The 23,170-nt window shown below is 38.9% G+C and overlaps 1 protein-coding gene across 1 annotated transcript in view; it reads right to left on the bottom strand.

Annotated features, from left to right (window-relative positions):
* Positions 1-258: 258 nt before the first annotated feature.
* DDAH1 (dimethylarginine dimethylaminohydrolase 1) overlaps positions 259-23,170 on the bottom strand; it is a 168,815-nt gene continuing 145,903 nt past the window's right edge. Inside the window, exons 5-6 of the mRNA XM_037826742.1 lie at positions 5,573-5,716; positions 259-3,335 (exon numbers count right to left, since the gene is read on the bottom strand). Of these exons, the coding sequence (XP_037682670.1) occupies positions 3,219-3,335; positions 5,573-5,716 (261 nt within the window). The 3' untranslated portion in view covers positions 259-3,218. The remainder of the gene's footprint in view (positions 3,336-5,572; positions 5,717-23,170) is intronic.

Below are 23,170 nucleotides of genomic sequence, written 5' to 3'. Positions count from 1 at the left end.
AGGGAAGCCTTTTAAGGAGAAGAACATGTGAAATCAAGATCTCCTGACCTATCATGGTTAATACACATATTTTTAAGTGCCTGACTTATGAGGCATCATTGCAAATATTTTAATCCAAGCTTTTGATGGCAGTTGATTTACACGTTCTGTAGTTCTAATTCCACAGCCTATAGTATAAGAGAGAACATTCTGTTTCTGAGAGCAAAGAAATGATTTCATTTACCCTGGCAGTTTCTGTTGCAAAAAAGAGACATATGCTGTTGATCACAGTACAATTCACACTTTATTTCCTCATGATTGGTATACATGTAGGATTGGGATAGCAAGAGACTAAGACCAGTGCAGAACTTCTCTGGACTAAAGGGCCATGAAAGGCATTACAGGTTTTGGCACACAGAGTGGATAACCACACACTGGCTGGAATGAAGTGGTCATTAAAATAAAATGCACAAATTTAACACCATATTGAAATCATGTCTTGAGTTCTGTAGAATGTTCGAGTCAATAATTACAAAGACTAACATGCAACTCTAAATAAGCCACATTATTCTCTACAGACTATTCCCCTCCCATTAAAAATGAAGAGGTGGCCTTAGAAATCTGTTCACAGTAGCTTAAAAGAGCAATCAATATGCATTAGAAATATCTACCTGCTGATTTCTATAACAATCCATCATAGTTGAAGAAATAATGCTTAATAATGTAGTTTCTCTATATTGTCCTTATTAAATTGAATTTTACAGACCAAATATTTCTGACTCAACTTTTACTTGCCTAAATGCAATTATTAATGTCTTTATATTGTCAAAAAGCAGTTTCTGTTAGTTTATCCATCCTTACAAATCACAATGAACAAGAAGGGACAACTTATGAAATGGGTAATATTTCCTTTTCAAAGATAACATTATACAGATGAGAACATCAAAGATGTAAAACTACTATGCTGCAAGTATTTTAGGTTTTCACATAATCAGGAGTCCAAAGAAGTTAGCTTAATAGGTAACATCACAATGCAGAATAAGATTCTGTAGAAGAGGCACACAGATTCTAAGTGATTTCTTGAGACAAAGGAAGGAAAGAAGGAAAGAAGTGAAAAACAGCCTTCTGCAAAACAAATTGCTCAAAAGAAAAATCTATTTACTTGCAATTGACTGAATATAATAGGGAACAGTTCTTTAATAGGAGATGATAGAAGAAAAGATACTGAAAAATATATGCTAGTTAGCCTTAATAGTAACCATAAACTGGCTGATTGGGTTATCTTTCCTGTAGTTGTTTTTGAGACGTTGAACTCTCACAGGGAGCTTTTCTACTTCTGCCACTGTAGGGCCAGATTTAACCCAAGAGGGCAGCCATAACTGCTGAGAACAATTCTTTACTAACTTTGGCATGTGGCTAACATTCATTCTCTCTCTGATAAAAACATATTATTCATCCATGATGAGACAGTCTGAAATATGACAGTGACCAAGAAATGGTTCATTCACAGGATGCACATAATTAGATATTTGCATGTGATATGAATTTAAACATTAAAAAACAAGGAAAAGACGGAATTTCTTCAAATTTTTGTCATAAAACCATTAAATAAAGGAAAAAGACTAATAGTAGCTAAGGATGTTTTGATCTTCTCAGAGGTTTATCACTTCCATCTGCTAAGGGGGAGTTGAAATGAATGAAGGTAATTCTCTCTTGGTCACCAACGTAAAAAATGTTTGATTACAAACATACAGCTGAAGAAAGCAAGGCTTGAAGTACTATTTCTTAATCTTTGTGATTTTTAATCTTAAACAATAAGCCACAGGCAATACAGGAAAGGTGGAGATGACTAGGAAGTTTGATAAATGCCTGAATCAGTCACCATCCTTTGGAAAGTACCATTTCCCTGGCTTAATAGGCTGAATCTTTCAGATTTAAGTAAAAGACAATGGTCTCTTCCTTCACCATGGCATTGTTCTTTGTGAGGGACCCACGTCAGTTTAAAGTTGTGTAATTTGAAGCCTAGAAAAGAAAGATGATTTATTTGAATTCCACAGTAAATATTCAGGCATATTTCAAAGTAGAGTTGTCCACTGTCTGAGGTTGGTTTCAAGCACAAGCTGCTCACTTTCTGAACAACCAACCATGAGGCTCTCTTCCCTCTGGGTTGTACTATACCATCAACAATCATTTTGAGATGTGATATCTCTTTTGAAAGAAATAACTTTGCTAGGCCAGAATAACAGCAGGGATAAAAGGCTGGCAAGAAGGCAAGTTAGGGTGGGGGAGAAGTAGAAATGAGCTAAATAAGGAAAAAATAAGACTTCTCTCCAAAGTCTATATATGAAGCATATATGAAGCAAAAATACATGGAATGTGTCTTAAAGACCTTTTAAGATGTTGCCCCCATGGGGTGTTTCCAAACTTCTTGATCCCTTAGCACCCATTTGGTGCTGAATTTACCTTCCTAGGTGTGATAAATTTACCCTCCTTCTGGAATTTAGATCTCTGGGCCACACCCAGCCAGGATGTGCCTCTGTATAGTAACACTTCCCCAAACAGCTGCTCCAAGTGTGGTCACAGTTCTGCCGAGTGGTCTGTTTGCCCCTCTGGAGGGAGACAGAAGATACAGCCGTGAGGCAGACTGTTGGCAGACGGGGGGGCCTGCAGGAAGGCACCCAGAAAACAAGACTTTAGATTTTACCCAAGGTCAAGGTGATTTGGATACATGTGGGAAAGGCAAAAGAAAGCCACTGGAAGAAAAATTTCAGAATGCAGAAGAAAAAAAGAGGGAAAGGGGGAGGACATATATGCACAAGGAATTTCACAGGACCCAAAGATGATTATTAATACAAAGACAAAAAAAGGACACAAAAAACCCAGCTTATTTGACTGATCAAAAAGACATTCTTCAGAATATATTGGCAACTGAATGATTTCCACACTGATAATACAAACACTAAAGTGAGTTTTCCTTACTAATATTATTCACATTTCAATAGTTCATTAGTTCTATAATTTCTAGATTGCTTAATTCATTTAGCAAATCCACCACTTAGGTACCACCGTGAGGGGAGTGAGGGTGGGGTACAGAATAAAGCAATTAAACTTAAAAGTAAATTTCTGTAAACAAGAGTTAGTAGCACAGTGGCACAGGAGATTGTCAATGAAAACAACAGAGTGGGTACAGAGTCAGCAGCCCTGTGTATGCCGGATTGCCAGCTACAAGGCTCTGCGGCTCAGGAGTTGACCTTTTTGTTAATAAAAACTGAGCAGCAGGTGAGCAGCCCGTCCACCTTTTCCAGTTCAGAATTGCTCACGGGGATCAGCATATGGTCCTTCAGTTTTTCGTAAACCTACAGAAGGAGTAATGGGAAAGGAAGAGAAGAAGGATTATGTTTATGCCTCTGTCTTACTCCTTTGTTATAAAGTACAAATTCAGCTTGTGAGTTAGGCTTTTCACTCATTTATCCAAGGTACACATGCAATGAAGACCACACACATACCCACAGCCATACCCACGGAGCTAGTTGCAATTGGTTAAGCACCAGCTCCGTGCTTTAACTTCAAAGCCAAAGATGTGTCAGAAATGTGGTTTTTATTAGAGGGGCCTTTACTCATAGTTGGTGTTGCTAGATTAAGTGATATGTGAAAGTAGGTGGCCATTTCTTTGGTCTGAATATTATTCTTTTCCAGACTTTAAAACTCTATGAACTATACTTGAATGTTTCTTTCCTCACCCACACCTCTGGAAAAATTTGACAAAATACAATTTAAGTGATGTATTTCAGGTCAAACTTCTTTTAAATGACAGCTGTGAATTATACAGCATCTTTTGACGTGGAGAGAAAGTATGTGTCAAGACAAATTAACAGTCCACCAGATATTTCTCTGACAATCAAGCACAGCAATTTTTTTTTTTTTATTTTACAAAAGCCATTTGAAAACACACTGCCTAGAAACAATCTATCATACATCTTTAGGAAGCAATGGGTTTCTTAAAATTCAGTACAGTGGTTAATTAAAAGCGCTGGAGCTGAGCAGAGTGTGGGGATCCAAACATCGCTCTGTCAATATACTACTTGCAGTGTGACTTCAGTCAAGTGACAGTCCCTTTGAGCCTCAGTTTACTTCTCTGTAACACTGGAAAAATAAAACAGCCTTCAGAGGGCTGATGTAAGGATTAATAAGATAATGCAAGTAGCATGCTTGGCATAGTACCTGGTCCAGGGGAAGCACTCAGAAACTTGGCTGCTGTTATCATTGACATAGTTATGGTTGACAGACGCAGGGCTAAATTGAGAGGCAGTTAAAGACTGGGTGGTTGTCCCTGTGGCTGAAGAGGCATGAATAATCCAGAGATCAGGTTCTCAGATTGAGTTCTGGGATCCACCTAGGTGCTTGTTCATACTGCAGATGCCAGGGTGGGGAGGGGATCCAGGAATCTGCATTTTTAACAACCCTGAAGTATGTTAAAGTATGAGAGATACTATGTATCTGAGAGAGGGTTAAGCCCCAGTCTGGGCCCAAGAGTCCTGTATTTTTCTCAGGTTCACATGTTCAGCCCTGGAAATAGAGACATTATCTTTGTATTCCCCCACCCTTCCCTCTTTGTCTGCCAAGAAAGAGAGTGATTGAGGGTAAACCTAACTATATAGTATTTCATATTTCAAAGGTAGCATAAAATATTTTTTCTCATCTTTCAATCTTAAGATATAAAAAATTAAAATCAGTGGTTACTAAAAGCTTTTTTGTATTGCTTAGTATAAATATCTTGTTCTTCTGGGTAGAGATGAAGGTGCTGAAATGTCTAGAGGGTTTGGACACTTGAAGGTGCTTTGGATGAGGACTGTTATATCTGCTTGGTAGGATTAAATTGAAATAACTAAAAATACAGATGAGCCTGACAGAGTGCTCTGAAAGATAAGGTAGATTTTCTTAGAGCAGGAAGGAATTCCCAATCTAGGGACAAATGCAGAACACAAATGTTGTGCTGGAACACAAATGCAGAGAACTTAACAGGTACCATTTCTTCCTGCTCTATCCTTTTTGCCAAAGAAGAGCTTTTGCTACCTAGAAGTGCAGCCCCCCACCCCACCCCTCCTTTTCACAGCCCTAACAGCGAGTGCCCACTTCTTTGGGTCATTTGTACTTCTCTGCCTTAAGAAAGAAATCACCTGCTAATGAGGGCAGCTTAGATCTGTCAGAAAATGACAGAGTTGACCACTGACGGTAGCTCTATGCTTAATGAACATCTGAGTGTGGGGAGGTGCATTTAATCAGAGCTGGAGCACAGACTTGGGAGATCTGAGGACTTACCTGAACATCTCTGAATACCAGGCAAGATCGTCTCAATTATTGTGCATGTATTAGTGACCAACGCCATGATGAGAAAAGCAAGTTAAATATTTCCTTGTGCCCAAAATTACAATGATCCTTTCTACTTTCTTAACAATTTGATATGTACTGAGGAAAAGGAAGCCCCTATTTTTTGTCACACCATCATGAAGAATCTCCAGACAGGAAGAACGAGAAGGAGGCCTACCCAGTTGCAGTAGCCAGGAAGGGTGGCATTTTTTTTTTTTTTTTTTACCTTTGCACTTTCTGGATACTCTTCTGGGGTTCGGTGCAGCAAGACATGCCCTTTGCTAGGGATATTTAGATATATACAGTTGGCAGCCATGTCATCAGGCACAGTGAGTTTGTCGTAGCGGTGGTCACTCATCTGTTGCATGATCTATAAAGAGAAACAAAGCAGGCCTAAGCAGAATGTCTCCCCACATTTTCACAAGAGAAGACAGGCCGAGTGGGTGGAATATAAACTTGCAATTGATGCCTAAGCACATTCCTCTGTGTTTGGGTTTCTATCTACTAATTCAATTCACTTAGATTCAGAAGAGAAAAACCTGATTAAATAATGATTCTTTGGAAGAATTGCAAGTTTTTTCCCCCTGTTCTTTTAAGGGATGTGTTTGTTTCTGGTTTTATTTTTAGGTTTTCAAACTACTGTTTTTCTAGTTTTTGTTCATAAGACGGATCAGTGAGATGGCGAGGCCAATGCTGGGATCTTGATGATGTCCTTGAATGAATGAGTGGGGTGCCCTGGGTCTCGAAGAGGCCTTTAGTCTAATTTAGCAAAAACTACACACACAAACACACGTGCACACACACTAGCCATGTGTGAGAGGCTGAGAGAGACAGAGATGACTAGGACAGGGACCCAGCTTTCAAGAGATCACTGTCTAGTAGAGGAGGACTGACAGACAAATAGATAACTATATAATAATAAGAATAAGCAGGCACCATGCTAAACATTCTACATTTATTACACAATCTCACAAGCATCCCATTTAATAGATGAAGAAACTGGTGTGACAGAGGTCAAATAACGTAGTCAAGGTCATACAGGTAGGACTCAAACTTAGATCTGTGCAACTCAGAGCTTTCTTTGTTCGTCAGCTTGCTTTGTTCTATTTCTTACTTCCACAGATCCAGTAGATCTCTCCCTCCTACAGATTACTGTAACTGCTTTTTGGCACTCATTTGGTACTTACTATTTATTCTCTTGTAGTAACATTAATTCTTTTTTCATACGTGATCCTATTACAACATGGTGCAGTCTAGTGTAGCTAAAGGGCTTGATGGAACATCTCTCTTGCACTTTTTACTTGAATTAGTCCCCAAAAGTGTTAGGCCCAAAGAGTGGATCACATGTGAGGTCTGAGTCCTTCTTTAGAGTCCTGATTCAGAAACCTTAGATCTATGGGGGCATGTGGACAATTAAGAAATTAAAAACACTCATTCCTAAGGGTGAATTTTTTTAAGCAAATTAATGACATACTTAATTTAAGCCTCTTCATAACATGGATATGCCAGGAAATAATATGAAGAGGCAAGTTTGAGAGAAAACAAATCCAGACCCAAGCAGCTCTCTTCTGTTACCAATAGCTATTTAATTATTCCTTATGTGGACCTTCTTTTTGGTTGCTTCCAAAAGAAAGCAATAGTAGCCTCCATTTATTATTGTGTGGGAGGGAACACATTAAGATTATGAGGTCTGGAGTCAGATCTGGGCTGGAGTCTTATTTGCTGTGTAAATCTAAGCTTTTTCTTTTCTTCTATTTTTTTTTTTTTTTTTTTGGCTTCTTGGCTTCCTCACTTGTAATTAGAGTCCACCTTATATAGCTATTATGAAGATTAAATGAAGATAATGTATATTAGGTACAGTGACTAGCACATGATAAGTCCTTAATAAACTACTAATATTTTATGACTGATATGACCTGGTTCAAATTTCTAGTTTGCAATCCTGTCTACTATTCTGGTAAGTTTTGACCTTTACCCTCACTCTTAAGATACATTGTTTTAGAGGTCAATCCTTTTTCTTAAGACTGCATGAGACTATTTTCATCATATTCTTATGGTAGTTTCTTCAGCCTCCTTTCTAAGGCCTACATTATTTAACAGATAATCCAATAGTCTTGCAGGCTCTTGGCATTCCTCCTGCCTAGATCCTTTACAGAGAATTGCTAAGAAGTTCACAAGATTTTCAAAATTAGGAGTTTTTCAGCAGTCTCTCTTCAACCAGAGTGCTAGCTCCTTGAATGAAGTCTAGGCATAATGGAGGGGTCAGAAGCATGGGATGTGGAGTCTGCCACACACTAACTGTATGACCTTGGGCAAGTCACTTCAACTCTCAGAGCTTCAACTTCCTCAGCCGTAAAATGGGATGACAATGTAATACTATTTCCCATAGGGTAACTCTGAAAATTGTTTTAAAAAACAAAACATATATAATATTAAAAAAAAAAGATAACATACGTAAAGTGCTCGGCACAAGTTCCTAGCACATATTAAATGTGTAATAAATATGAGTTCTCTTCCCTTTTTTTTGTAAGTCACTTGGCATACAGCAGGTGATCAAAACATACTTGCAACTAATTGATTCACTTCTTCCTTTCACCCTTTCAAAGGATATAGAGATCTACAGGAGTTACTGTGATTACCTACATGGTCAACTATGCAATACATAAAATTTTACTCCCTCAGAAAAATAAGGTATGGTCTGGGTCCAGAAATAGAAATATAATCACACTTAATGTGAAACTTGACTAAAATCAATGAGACTGGGGTGGTTTTTATGTTTTGTTTTGTTTTTTTGTGCCTTACAGAAGAGCATTATATTCTGTGGGCCTAACACTAATGACTTTGGATGTAAGGCGATAGGGAGTGGTGGTACCTGGGGTGAACTGGAGAATGTACAGCACTTAAAGGCATTATATAAAAAGAAAGAAAAGAAAAAAGCATTGTGTATACCAGACCAAATATGTCTGCCTCTGTCAGCCTGTGATCTCTGATTAGCGAAACAGTATGGTAACCCAATGGGAGACTGATTTCTTCATGTGTATAAGTAGTCCTGAGTCTACATGGCAAGATGGCAGTTAGGTTTTGTGAAACTTTTCAGCAATTGCTTTTGGCCAGTATGTCCAATATCCTTCTTTCCAGGTGCAGGGAATGGGATTACACTGTCTGAATCTCTGTTATAGTGTGCTGTTAAAGATGGACCAAGATGATTAGTCATGTTTGGAGTCAGAACTGAACTGTCCACGTGCACAAGGAGTGGAAAAGAAGCTGAGGATTTCTTCCAGACCATTTGGGACAGTTCCCTGGGCCAACTATTACCAGGTAAGACACCAGCGATTCAAAAGGAAATCTTGGCTTTCTCTCACACAAAGGTCCTTAAAACATGGTATGTACAGCCACTGTTACCTGGTCAAGCCTAGGCACAAACAAAACAAAATCCAGAAAATCTAATACAGTTTAACTTCATTTTCTAAGCAATAGGGAGAAATGTGGGAAGCATTTTCTGGCCCAAGGTATATACAGGCTACTGGATATACAGGCTAGTCTCTCCCACTATTCACAAGCACCAGATAACTGCCAGTTGGTTTTCCGGTTCGATTCATGGTCTATGGGTGCTTCACTGCACTCTTGATCTATAGATAAAGGAAGTACCCAGGTCTCTTAGTACAAGACGATGGAGAAAAAAGCATGGATGATCACGCCTCTCAGCCTGACTATACCTTCAGTGGTTCCGTGCGCAGTCTGGGCAAATTCCCCACCTCAGTCTGACTCATGCATGTCCAGTGGTGGCTACGAAGCAGAAAACATGGAATGCTTGTACATTCCAGAGGAAGTGTTGTCAAAGATTTTTATCAGTGCCCACTTGTTGTTTATCAGTAAGTGAACAAACGAAACCCTCCAAAGTTGTGTCTAGCTCAGAAAGTGCCAAGTTTCATTGGAATAGTGGAAACTATGTATTTCCTTTCCGGTTTGTGCTTTGCTTTGGCTCCAGCTTCTCCATGTCCTGCCCCCACCCCGCATTCTCACCATCTTGAGTGAACAATCTGCTTCCTTCTCAATACCTGTTTGTCTTATTTGTTGTTATTCAATGAGTGGCATTTATTTGAAATTTTAATTGCTGCTTTTTTCTCACGTTAATGCATCCCCCTTTTTGTGGCCTTGTATTCATAATTTATAGCTTCTGATGGGGGCATTCTTAAAATTATTGACATAAGGATCAGCATCCAACCTAGAATTGTTTGAAGATAGTTTCATTTTTTTTTCATTACTTGAAGGAAAGGAATTATAATATCCTAAGTGGGGAAATAATTTGATGGTGGGAATATATGAAGTAATTTGCTGATAAATTCTATGGAGAGTTACTCTTAACATAAACTTCTTAACAAAACCACCAAAAGCCACCTTAGGAAAAGCTTTTCAATTAATTTATCAAGGCCTCACAGTTATCATTTTAAGACAGTTTAAAAAATGTACCCAAAGAAATGACTTTTAATAATTAGAAAAGGCCCTATTTGGGGCAGTGAGGGGTTCAGTTTAACTGTGGAAAGAAAAGAAATACAAGGGCTATGTCAGGCATAGTCTTTCTAAACGAAAAGGATTTAGGAAGTGGTAACTACAGATAATAAACTATAAATACATTTTTCCCCCCACAAAAAATCTAAAGGTCTGTTTATTCTAAACACAAAGAATTTGACTTTTGGGATGAAGCACAGGTTTCATTTTTCTGTCAAAGCAGTTGTTTCCCTTTCTCTTATATGCTATGGCTGTCTGAATAAGAAAGCTTGCCATTTATTTATAGTTGGGTTGAGGAGATACATCTGTATGCACAATGCAGGGAGCTTGCCATTCTGAGGGCAACACACAAAGACTCAGGAAGACTATCTCTCTATAACACCTTTCCCCTGTTGTGCCCAAATGGGCCCTGCAGGGGTGCCCTCTCACAGCCCACCAGGCAGGGTATTGCCTCAAAGAGCTCAAGCTGCTGGGGACTGAGCAATGGCAAGCGCGGGGAACAGGTTTTGTTTCTGCTTTGTGGATGCACAGAGCCTTTGTTGAAAGATGAGCATCATTTCAAAAATCCTGAGAATGCAGCTGTTGGGCTGATTCATTCCATATTCCAACATTTTTTTTCTAAGAAAGGCTGGGGGAGGTGGCATTGCTACAGAGCTCTCTGTATAGCGTTCTTTTAACCTCAGGGCATGTATTTCCTGCTTCCACTGTGCCCAAGTCAGAGCGGAAAAGAGAAAGCACCTGACCCCTCCACTCGTCATTACAAATTCCTAGCCCTGAAAGCAGATTACTCTACATCCTGAGAAGCCCCAGACTAAACACTGAATAGTACACATCAGTTCTGCAGGGCTTTGAGGAGGGATCTGAGAAGTCAAGTTGCTGCCCCAAATACATTTTCTGAATTTTGCCATTGCCCAAGGGAATTATTCCACTTTACTTGAAATAATTAGAGCAATTATTATTGGGATTGGATACAAGAAAATTGGTGTTCGGTTCAATTCACAAGTCAGTCATGGAGCGGCCCCTCTGGTTCGGGCATGACTGGCAGTGTGAGGCGGGAAAGAGAAAGAGATGCAAAGATGACTAAGTCACAGGCTTTGCCATCAGGAGATGATTATAATTTAAGGCAGGACAAGCATGTGAATGGTATGCTAGCAGTAAAAAGAAAGTCAACCACGCTTCTCTCACAGGCACCTTCTTAATGAAGAAGGCATGCAGATCGTAGAAAGGAAATGGCTTTGAGAATCATCTTGGCCACAGTTGTTGTGGCCTGTTTCACAGATGCTGGTTTGGAGAAACCAGCTTTGCTCCCCAGAGTGTAGCTGTCACAAAATTGGGTGGGAACTGTCTGGCTTACAGCCCAAGGGAATCAGCGTGGCTAGCTGCATTAACAACCAGGCATTTCCGGCAGTTCCTAACATTTCTGGGAATTTTCTCATCCAAAGGACTGGAAGGCAACTCCATTCTCCGGCTTCTTACTCATGCTTTCTTGGTGTTACAGTAATTATTAAAAAAAAAAAAATTCCTGTGCTATATTGTTTCACAGGACAATTTAGGACTTACTAGTCAAGTATGGAAGAAACGTTATGTAGAAGGTATCAATACACGTTTAGGAAATAGTCAAAGTACATTTTTGGCTTGCTCACTATTGATCTTCCTATGAAATATACATATGTATCCATCTCAACATGTCAAAACTAAACCAAAATTAAAAACAACTGATGATAGATTCTATTGCAATATATGATATATTGATGCTTAATTAAGCACACTATTCACTGCTACTAGAATCTAAAGTCATTCATTCATTTATTTATCCATCCATCAAGAGTTTATTGAATGCCTGGCAATATTACTAATATTAAGCCTTGGCAATCCTTTTAAGGCTGAGCCAAAATAGCTATGCATAATACACTAGAATTGATATCACATTTTCATTTTTTATAATCCACATCAGCTAAAAATGAACACAAACAGAGATGCAGAGATATTGTCTTTTGAACCTCTTCTGTGAACTGCTGGGCTGTAGAGATCCTAAGAATAGGGTTACATGGCTCTTTTTAGTTAAGTCTGGGCAAATTTTCAGTGCCAAATATTCCCACTGAGAGCTAGCTGCCATTTTCTCTACAAATTCTCCTTTTGTTGTCTCAGCTCAGATTATATGTCCCACATGAGTATGTGGAGGAAATATTTCTTCATTATTCAAGCTACAACCACCAGTCTAACGAACCTCATCTGGGAGAACCCCTCAAAAACAGTAGCCTTTGTGGAGGCCCCACTCTGAGCTCTGTGGAGGGCTGGGGAACAGATCAGGGGCAGGAGGAACAAAGGGAAGTTCTCTGGATGAGTCTCAGTTCCGACTAGTTCTTGATTTCAGGGATGGGGAGGAAAGAAATTCAGTCCACAACACTCTTTCCAAAATGCAAATATGGGATGGTACCCTGCTTCCTTACACTTAAACCTATCCTTTAAGACGAGCTCTGCTGCAGAAACAAATCTCCCACAGTCTTATTCTTATGTCTTGTATCAAAGTACAATAACAGCTGTCTACTTGGCTCATGGCTGTGCATCCACAGGTACCTGCACCATCACGTCCCTTAGCACCCCAAATCCCACCTTCAAAGATTGATTCCCTTGGGTACTGGGGGCGTGTTGATCTTTAAGGTTCCCTTGAACCATGTGATAGCAAGTAACACAGAGCATTTATTGAGCCATCTTATTTATTGATGCTTTGATCTAAATGTCATTCATTTCTTGCAACAATCCTGTGTATTGGGTTGTATAATCTCCATTTTTACAGACGAGAAAACCAAAGTTCACAGAAATTCAGTAATTTGTCCAGGGGAAGGGGAGGAAGGTATCACACATTAAGACAGTATATCCAGATTCAAATCCAGGTGCATCAGCTCCAAATGCCCATGTTTTTCCTGCCATACCAAACTATACCCTGCCAATATCCCTTGAAAGACTAGAATCAAAGCTTACTCACTGGCACTCTGTGGACTAATTCTTCCTGTAGATGCAATTTGTTTGACATGAATGTGTTTTAAAAGTTTGTATTTGAATGCATTTTAGATGGAGAATGGCCCCTGAAGTCATCTGTGTTTGTTACTGGACTACATGGTTTGGTTTCCTTTAAGCTAGCTATTCTGTTCTTTAAGCAAATGAAGGAAGAGCAAAGCCCTTTGGGAATGGAAAAAGACAGTGGGGGAAGAGGCATTAGTAACATCTAGAGCAGCAGAGAGGCAGGCTCCAAGGTGAGAGATGAGAAATGGCCAAACGTACTCACTTCGCAATGATGTCCAGGACCAGCAACGATGACCCCACCACTGATGGATTAATGCTATTCTTTGTATGAGAAAATGATCCCCTGGTTCCGTTATCAGCAGGGCATGAATTTTAAAATGTTTAATTTTTTTTGTTGTTGTTGTTCTGATTCATTCAAAGTCCTCTATCCAGTGTGCTTGGCCATTTGTGAAATGGTTGCCTAGGGGTTAGGGAGGTCTGGGCCTACATAAAAGCATTCTATTTTTCTGGAACAGGGTGAAGAAAATCATCATTGTGAACCTCAATTTTATCACTCTACTTAACTGTTCTCTTAGCCTAAGTGGTTAGGAAAAAAGCCTTTCACACTTGTATAGTGCCCTGAGGTCTTTAGCTCCAGGGAGTCAATGTGCTGGTAAATGTTTAACAACCGGCTCTCCAGGGGAAAATACATGCATAAACATACGCACATAAGTTTATTATACATTTATCAATACAAAGGATGGATAGCACACAATTCACAAACAATAATAAAATATTCCATACTCCTTACTGCAGCTTCCATATTGCTTACTGATTCTCACAGAACACTTTATTTTTTGTTTATATTAATGAGTAAGGTAAGTGAAACAATGAAGACATATATTGGAACTTTGCTGGTTTGTCAACGATGTATGTGCCTTTGCTCCTGTAATAGTTTGTGAAGAGGAAGAATTTCCCTCAATGTAATGGTTACAGACATGACACTTTTTAACTTTAATCTGCATTATTGAAATTCTCTCTATCAGTTTCTTATGTCTAGGCAATCAATAAAACGATAAATCAGCATTCGGTGATTTCCATAGTGTGAATACCCCCACGAGGGCCAATTTCAAACACAACATTACATCGTATTTCTACCCTGCAGAAACAATAGATATAAATTACTGCAAGAATACAGCTAATGGTGAAATGTAGTAAAATAACTAGGAAGCAGTGAATTTTATTACCTTTGTTTTTAATATAATGTATTTAATCATAAGTTTATATAATTTAATGTTTAATAATGCCTGTGTTTAATAACTGGCTTGCAAAATTCCTGAAAACTATCAGCTCTCCTAAGCTGGTAGGAGCTGGCTCCAGCACACCAGTGCCCTATATACAAGACTTCATGGTTTTATAAGACTTGGCTCCTGACTCCAGCTGAATTGGGCTTTCATAAGTTACACAACTTAAAGTTACTTTAAGTTTCCCTCCACCCTCTTTGTCAATGCCATGGGTAACTTTAGCTTTAAATTTGCTTTACTTAACTTTTGCTTCTCATTGGCAGATAATATTTGGGGATTAATCAATCCCCTTTAAAGAGGCCCAGAGAGATGAAGAAATTAAGTGATTTACCCACTGTCACATGAAGGTAGTTAGCTGCAAAGTTAGCACTAAACCCTAGGTCCCCTCACCCAGTCTGGGCCTTGATCTTGGTTTGGCAGAGGGAATTTAAGTAGGCCAGAGAGGAATGAGGTCAACTCCTCCCAGCTCCCCACTCCACCCCCAGGTTAATAGGGTCTCTCTTCTCCTCTGATTTGAATAAGATTGGCTTTTGCCTCCGTTCCATGATGTGTAGAGTGTCCTAGGCCAGTGGTTCTCAACCCTAGCTACACAGAGTCATCTGGGACCTTTTGAAAAATATAGTTGCCTGGGCTCCAACCATAGAGACTTTGATTTACTTGGCCTGGAGTGGGGCCCAAACAACAGTATTTCTTTTTAAAAGCTCTCCAAGTGTCTCTAATATGGAGACAGGACCGAGAATCACTATTCTATGTTCTCTCCATGATTTCTACCAATTTTTGGGGTGGGGGGGGGCAGAGAAGGAGCTTATATTCTCATATTTCTGGCTCCAGCTTCCACTGAATTAGATCCATTTGGAGACAAATTTATTTTATATGTGCTATTCCTCTTTAAAGCCATGTCAACCTAAGCAGGGACAGCAGCATTCCTCTGACTGCCTAAAAAAAAAAAATCCAAAAAACAAAACAAAAAAAAACAAAAAAAAACAAAAAACCAGACTTATTTGCATAGGGTAACAGACTTTTCTCAAGTTTGTTAGATTGGTGCATTGCCGTAATAAGAACACTTAAAATAGAATGCTAAGTGTCTAAAGACTTTTGACAAATAACTTGTATTTTTCTAAGCAGACAATTTTCTCCCTAAATGGAATTCAGGGTTTGGCTCTTCTAAGGATCTAGTGGATGTTGCAGTTGCTTCTCCAATATCTGTTCCCTGCTTTCTTGGTAACTACCTCAGTTTTCATTTGGATATCCGCATATCCCTTATGGAGCCAACATAATCTAGGGGAAGCTACTTCTACCCCTGACTCCAGGACCTGAGGCTCTAGGCCAGAGGTTCTTAAAATTTCTTGGTTCATGGCAGTCCTTAGTGTCTCAGAAAGTTTTCACAGTGCTTCTAGGCCAAAAACCAAATAAACAACAACAACAACAAAAATCCCTGACACTTTAGTTTATTAAGGAGTTAGGTCCAAATAACTTAAAATATCCTGGCGTGTATCCCTGTGAGTTTGTTGCAGTGCCCCCAGTGTGCCTCGACGCACAGTTAGGGAATTGTAGCTCCAGGGTAAACGAATCAGTGTAACTCACCCCCTGGTTATAGTGGTTCAGGGATGGGCAGGTGACCAACTGAGCTAATGAGAATGAAGAAGATCCGTAAGAAGCGCCCTCACTTTTCCGAGAGGACTTATAAAAGTGATATCCCCCTCCCTGAATGTGAATAAGAAAGCTTGTCACCAGAAGCTGCTGGCAGTCATTGCACTCTCCTGAACAAAAGCCAACTTTTGAAAAGCACTTCTCTGGGAGGTGGAGAGGAGAGACAAAGAATCTTTGATGGCATCACTGAAAGGACAAATCAAACCTACTCTAAATCTGCTCTTCTTTGGAATTTTCTAGTTACATGCACCAATAAATCTTCATTGTTGAGGCCAGCCAACTTGAATTGGGGTTTCTGGTGAACACAAACAGCCTTTATTAGGTAGGACTAAACTCAGCTGTAATAGAAGCCATCCGCTCATGTGAAAGGAGTTTTGAAGTTGTAGTGTAGTGTGGTGGCTTGGCAATCACCACAGGTCCAGTCTCCTTCCATATATATATCTGTTATATCTGGGGTGTAACCCTTATCCTTAAAGTATAAAATTGCTGATGGAGCTCCAGCCATCACATTCTTATTTCAAGCAGCAAGATACAGGAAGGAGAGAAAGGTACAAATCCTCCCTTTCAAGGAGGCTTCATGGGTTTCATATCTAGTACTTCTACTTTCATCTCACCGGGCAACATTTAGTCTCATTGTTATATCTAGTGCAAAGGAGGTTGGGAAATGTGGATTTTATTCCAAGTGGCAATATGTTCATTTCAAACTTAAGTCTCTACTAATGAGAAGGAATGCATGTTGCAGAAGGCAACTAGCTGACTGTTTCTGATTCTGAGAGTAACACATATTTTTTTATACCCGCCATATACATATTTTTGACCTTCTGTTCATTTAGGCAACTGGCATGCTGTTTGAATTCAACTGAGTCTTGTTCTGATTCAAGATGTCCCAGTCATCCCAGAAGGACAGATGATTATTTAAAAGCTCCCACGGGGGCAGACACCACATCACTGACCCTATGTATAGTGTGTGGCAGCAGTACTTGGTATGTGGTAGGTGCTCAATACATATTTGTTGAATGTTGAATGTTGAATGATTGAATGATCTTTTAGAAGTGCATTTCAGCATTTCAACAACTCTTAAAATCACGAAATCCTTCTGCAGTCCCCTGATAACAGTTTCCTATACGAACTTAGAGCAAAGGAGAGCTGCCAATCAGCACTCTTGCCATATCCTGCTCTCTATAAAATACTGGTCACTGAATCTCCAATTTGAATCAGTTTTGGTTGCTTTCCAGAAGCCCTTCTAAAATTCTCTCTAGCACACTTCAGGGATGGAATCAAACTTCTTACCCAAACTAAGTTCTGAGTTTCCTTTATGTCTTCACTATCCCTACTGGTAGAATTTAGTATCACTGGTTTTTTTTTTTTTTTTTTTTTTTGTTATCCCTTTTTTTTTTTTTTTAATCATCATTTTATTGAGATATATTCACATACCACGCAGTCATATAAAACAAATTGTACTTTCGATTGTTTACAGTACCATTACATAGTTGTACATTCATCACCTAAATCAATCCCTGACACCTTCATTAGCACACACACAAAAATAACAATAATAATAATTAGAGTGAAAAAGAGCAATTGAAGTAAAAAAGAACACTGGGTACCTTTGTCTGTTTGTTTGCTTCCCCTACTTTTCTACACATCCATCCATAAACTAGACAAAGTGGAGTTTGGTCCTTATGGCATTCCCAATCCCACTGTCACCCCTCATAAGCTACATTTTTATACAACTGTCTTCGAGATTCATGGGTTCTGGGTTGTAGTTTAATAGTTTCAGGTATCCACCACCAGCTACCCCAATTCTTTAGAACCTAAAAAAGGTTGTCTAAAGTGTGCGTAAGAGTGCCCACCAGAGTGATCTCCCGGCTCGTTTTGGAATCTCTCTGCCACTGAAGCTTATTTCATTTCCTTTCACATCCCCCTTTTGGTCAAGAAGATGTTCTCCGTCCCACGATGCCGGGTCTACATTCCTCCCCGGGAGTCATATTCCACGTTGCCAGGGAGATTCACTTCCCTGGGTGTCTGATCCCACGTAGGGGGGAGGGCAGTGATTTCACCTTTCAAGTTGGCTTAGCCAGAGAGAGAGGGCCACATCTGAGCAACAAAGAGGCATTCAGGAGGAGACTCTTAGGCACAAATACAGGGAGGCCTAGCCTCTCCTTTGCAGCAACCGTCTTCCCAAGGGTAAAACTTATGGCAGAGGGCTCAACCCATCAAACCACCAGTCCCCTATGTCTGTGGTCATGTTAGCAACCATGAAGGTGGGGTAGGCAAATACCCCTGCATTCTCCACAGGCTCCTCAAGGGGGCACTACATCTTTTTTTTTTTTTTTTCCTTGTTTCTTTTTTCTTTCTTTTTTTTTTTTTTTTAATTTTCCCTTCTTTTTTAAAACAACTGTATGAAAAAAAAAGTTAAAAAGAAAACAAACATACAATAAAAGAACATTTCAAAGAGACCCTAACAAGGGAGTAAGAAAAAGACAACTAACCTAAGATAACTGCTTAACTTCCAACATGTTCCTACTTTACCCCAAGAAAGTTACATAATATAGCAACATTTCAGTGAACTTGTTCCTACTACATCCATCAGAAATTAACAGACCATAGTCATTTCTGGGCATCCCCAGAACGTTAAATAGCTTATCTGTTCTTCTTGGATTATTGTTCCCCCTTCCTTAATTGCTCTCTACTGCTAGTTCCCCTACATTCTACATTATAAACCATTTGTTTTACATTTTTCAAAGTTCACATTAGTGGTAGCATATAATATTTCTCTTTTTGTGCCTGGCTTATTTCGCTCAGCATTATGTCTTCAAGGTTCATCCATGTTGTCATATGTTTCACCAGATCGTTCCTTCTTACTGCCGCGTAGTATTCCATCGTGTGTATATACCACATTTTATTTATCCACTCATCTGTTGAAGGACATTTGGGTTGTTTCCATCTCTTGGCAATTGTGAATAATGCTGCTATGAACATTGGCGTGCAGATATCTGTTCGTGTCACTGCTTTCCGATCTTCCGGGTATATACCGAGAAGTGCAATCGCTGGATCGAATGGTAGCTCTATATCTAGTTTTCTAAGGAACTGCCAGACTGACTTCCAGAGTGGCTGAACCATTATACAGTCCCACCAACAATGAATAAGAGTTCCAATTTCACCACATCCCCTCCAGCATTTGTAGTTTCCTGTTTGTTTAATGGCAGCCATTCTAACCGGTGTTAGATGGTATCTCATTGTGGTCTTAATTTGCATCTCTCTAATAGCTAGTGAAGCTGAACATTTTTTCATGTGTTTCTTGGCCATTTGTATTTCCTCTTCAGAGAACTGTCTTTTCATATCTTTTGCCCATTTTATAATTGGGCTGTCTGTACTCTTGTCATTGAGTTGTAGGATTTCTTTGTATATGCAAGATATCAGTCTTTTGTCAGATACATGGTTTCCAAAAATTTTTTCCCATTAAGTTGGCTGCCCCTTTACCTTTTTGAGAAATTCCTTTGAGGTGCAGAAACTTCTAAGCTTGAGGAGTTCCCATTTATCTATTTTCTCTTTTGTTGCTTGTGCTTTGGGTGTAAAGTCTAGGAAGTGGCCTCCTAATACAAGGTCTTGAAGATGTTTTCCTACATTATCTTCTAGGAGTTTTATGGTACTTTCTTTTATATTGAGATCTTTGGTCCATTTTGAGTTAATTTTTGTGTAGGGGGTGAGGTAGGGGTCCTCTTTCATTCTTTTGGATATGGATATCCAACTCTCCCAGCCCCATTTGTTGAAAAGACCATTATGGCTCAGTTCGGTGACTTTGGGGGCCTTATCAAAGATCAGTCGGCCATAGATCTGAGGGTCTATCTCTGAATTCTCAATTCGATTCCATTGATCTATATGTCTATCTTTGTGCCAGTACCATGCTGTTTTGGCAACTGTGGCTTTATAATAAGCTTCAAAGTCAGGGAGTGTAAGTCCTCCCACTTCATTTTTCTTTTTAGAGTGTCTTTAGCAATTCGAGGCATCTTCCCTTTCCAAATAAATTTGATAACTAGCTTTTCCAAGTCTGCAAAGTAGGTTGTTGGAATTTTTATTGGGATTGCATTGAATCTGTAGATGAGTTTGGGTAGAATTGACATCTTAATGACATTTAGCCTTCCTATCCATGAACATGGAATATTTTTCCATCTTTTAAGGTCCCCTTCTATTTCTTTTAGTAGAGTTATGTAGTTTTCTTTGTATAGGTCTTTTACATCTTTGGTTAAGTTTATTCCTAGGTACTTGATTTTTTTAGTTGCTATTGAAAATGGTATCTTTTTCTTGAGTGTCTCTTCAGTTTGTTCATTTCTAGCATATAGAAACATTACTGACTTATGTGCATTAATCTTGTATCCTGCTACTTTGCTAAATTTGTTTATTAGCTCTAGTAGGTGTATCGTCGATTTCTCAGGGTTTTCTAGATATAAGATCATATCATCTGCAAACAATGACAGTTTTACTTCTTCTTTTCCAATTTGGATGCCTTTTATTTCTTTGTCTTGCCGGATTGCCCTGGCTAGCACTTCCAGAACAATGTTGAATAACAGTGGTGACAGCGGGCATCCTTGTCTTGTTCCTGATCTTAGAGGGAAGGCTTTCAGTCTCTCACCATTGAGTACTATGCTGGCTGTGGGTTTTTCATATATGCTCTTTATCATGTTGAGGAAGTTTCCTTCAATTCCTACCTTTTGAAGTGTTTTTATCAAAAAGGGATGTTGGATTTTGTCAAATGCTTTTTCAGCATCTATTGAGATGATCAATTGATTTTTCCCTTTCGAGTTTTTAATGTGTTGTAATACATTGATTGTTTTTCTTATGTTGAACCATCCTTGCATGCCTGGAATGAACCCCACTTGGTCATGGTGTATGATTTTTTTAATGTGTCTTTGGATTCGATTTGCAAGTATTTTGTTGAGGATTTTTGCATCTATATTCATTAGGGAGATTGGCCGGTAGTTTTCCTTTTTTGTAGCATCTTTGCCTGGTTTTGGTATTAGATTGATGTTAGCTTCATAAAATGAGTTAGGTAGTGTTCCATTTTTTTCAATGTTTTGAAAGAGTTTGAGTAAGATTGGTGTCAGTTCTTTCTGGAAAGTTTGGTAGAATTCCCCTGTGAAGCCATCTGGCCCTGGGCATTTATTTGTGGGAAGATTTTTGATGACTGATTGGATCTCTTTGCTTGTGATGGGTTGGTTGAGGTCTTCTATTTCTTCTCTGGTCAGTCTAGGTTGTTCATATGTTTCCAGGAAATTGTCCATTTCTTCTACATTATCCAGTTTGTTGCCATACAGTTGTTCATAATATCCTCTTATAATTTTTTTAATTTCTTCAGGATCTGCAGTTATGTCACCTTTTTCATTCATTATTTTGTTTATATGGGTCTTCTCTCGTTTTGATTTTGTCAGTCTAGCTAGGGGCTTGTCAATCTTGTTGATCTTCTCAAAGAACCAACTTTTGGTGATATTTATCCTCTCTATTGTTTTTTTGTTCTCTATGTCATTTATTTCTGCTTTAATCCTTGTTATTTCTTTTCTTGTACTTGGTTTAGGATTGGTTTGCTGTTCATTTTCTAGCTTCTTCAGTTGATCCATTAGTTCTTTGATTTTGGCTCTTTCTTCCTTTTTAATATATGCGTTTAGTGCTATAAATTTCCCCCTTAGCACTGCTTTTGCTGCATCCCATAGGTTTTGGTATGTTGTGTTCTCATTTTCATTCGTCTCTATATATTTAGCAATTTCTCTTGCTATTTCTTCTTTAACCCACTGATTGTTTAGGAGTGTGTTGTTTAACCTCCAGGTATTTGTGAATTTTCTAAGTCTCTGATGGTTATTGACTTCTAATTGTATTCCATTGTGGTCAGAGAATGTGCTTTGAATAATTTCAATCTTTTTAAATTTATTGAGGCTTGTTTCATGTCCCAGCATATGATCTATTCTGGAGAAAGTTCCGTGAGCACTAGAAAAGTATGTGTATCCTGGTGATTTGGGATGTAATGTCCTGTAGATGTCTGTTAAATCTAATTCATTTATCAGATTGTTTAGGTTTTCAATTTCCTTATTGGTCTTCTGTCTGGTTGATCTATCTATAGGAGAGAGTGATGTGTTGAAGTCTCCCACAATTATTGTGGAAACCTCAATTGCTTCCTTTAGTTTTGCCAATGTTTCTCTCATGTATTTTGTGGCACCTTGATTGGGTGCATAGACATTTACGATTGTTATTTCTTCTTGCTGAATTGCCCCTTTTATTAGTATGTAGTGGCCTTCTTTGTCTCTCAAAACATCCCTGCATTTGAAGTCTATTTTATCTGAGATTAATATTGCTACACCTGCTTTCTTTTGGCTGTAGCTTGCATGAAATATTTTTTTCCATCCTTTCACTTTCAGTTTCTTTGTGTCCCTGTGTCTAAGATGAGTCTCTTGTATGCAACATATTGATGGTTCATTTTTTTTGATCCATTCTGCGAATCTATATCTTTTAATTGGGGAGTTTAATCCATTTACATTCAACGTTAAAACCGTGAAGGCATTTCTTGAATCGGCCATCTTATCCTTTGGATTATGTTTGCCATATTTTTCCCTCTCTCTATTAATATCCTTTATTGTACCCATACCGAATCTCTTTAGTACTGAACCTTTCTCCAGGTCTCTCTGTCCTGTCTTTGTTTCTCTGTCTGTAGGGCTCCCTTTAGTATCTCCAGTAGGGCAGGTCTCTTGTTAGCAAATTCTCTCAGCATTTCTTTGTCTGTGAAAAATTTAAGCTCTCCCTCAAATTTGAAGGAGAGCTTTGCTGGATAAAGTATTCTTGGCTGGAAATTCCTCTCACTCAGAATTTTAAATATATCGTGCCACTGCCTTCTTGCCTCCATGGTGGCTGCTGAGTAGTCACTACTTAGTCTTATGCTGTTTCCTTTGTATGTGGTGAATTGCTTTTCTCTTGCTGCTTTCAGAACTTGCTCCTTCTCTTCTATGTTTGACAGTGTGATCAGTATATGTCTCGGAGTTGGTTTTTTTGGATTTATTCTATTTGGAGTTCGCTGAGCATTTATGATTTGTGTATTTATGTTGTTTAGAAGATTTGGGAAGTTTTCCCCAACAATTTCCTTGAATACTCTTCCTAGACCTTTACCCTTTTCTTCCCCTTCTGGGACACCAATGAGTCTTATATTCGGACGTTTCATATTATCTATCATATCCCTGAGGTCCATTTCGAGTTTTTCTATTTTTTTCCCCATTCTTTCTTTTATGCTTTCATTTTCCATTCTGTCATCTTCCAGGTCACTGATTCGTTGTTCAACTTCCTCTAGTCTTGTACTATGAGTGTCCAGAATCTTTTTA

This window comes from Choloepus didactylus, chromosome 2, assembly GCF_015220235.1.
Source record: "Choloepus didactylus isolate mChoDid1 chromosome 2, mChoDid1.pri, whole genome shotgun sequence".
Lineage (NCBI taxonomy): Eukaryota > Metazoa > Chordata > Mammalia > Pilosa > Megalonychidae > Choloepus > Choloepus didactylus.
This window is presented reverse-complemented; position numbering and strand designations above follow the sequence as displayed.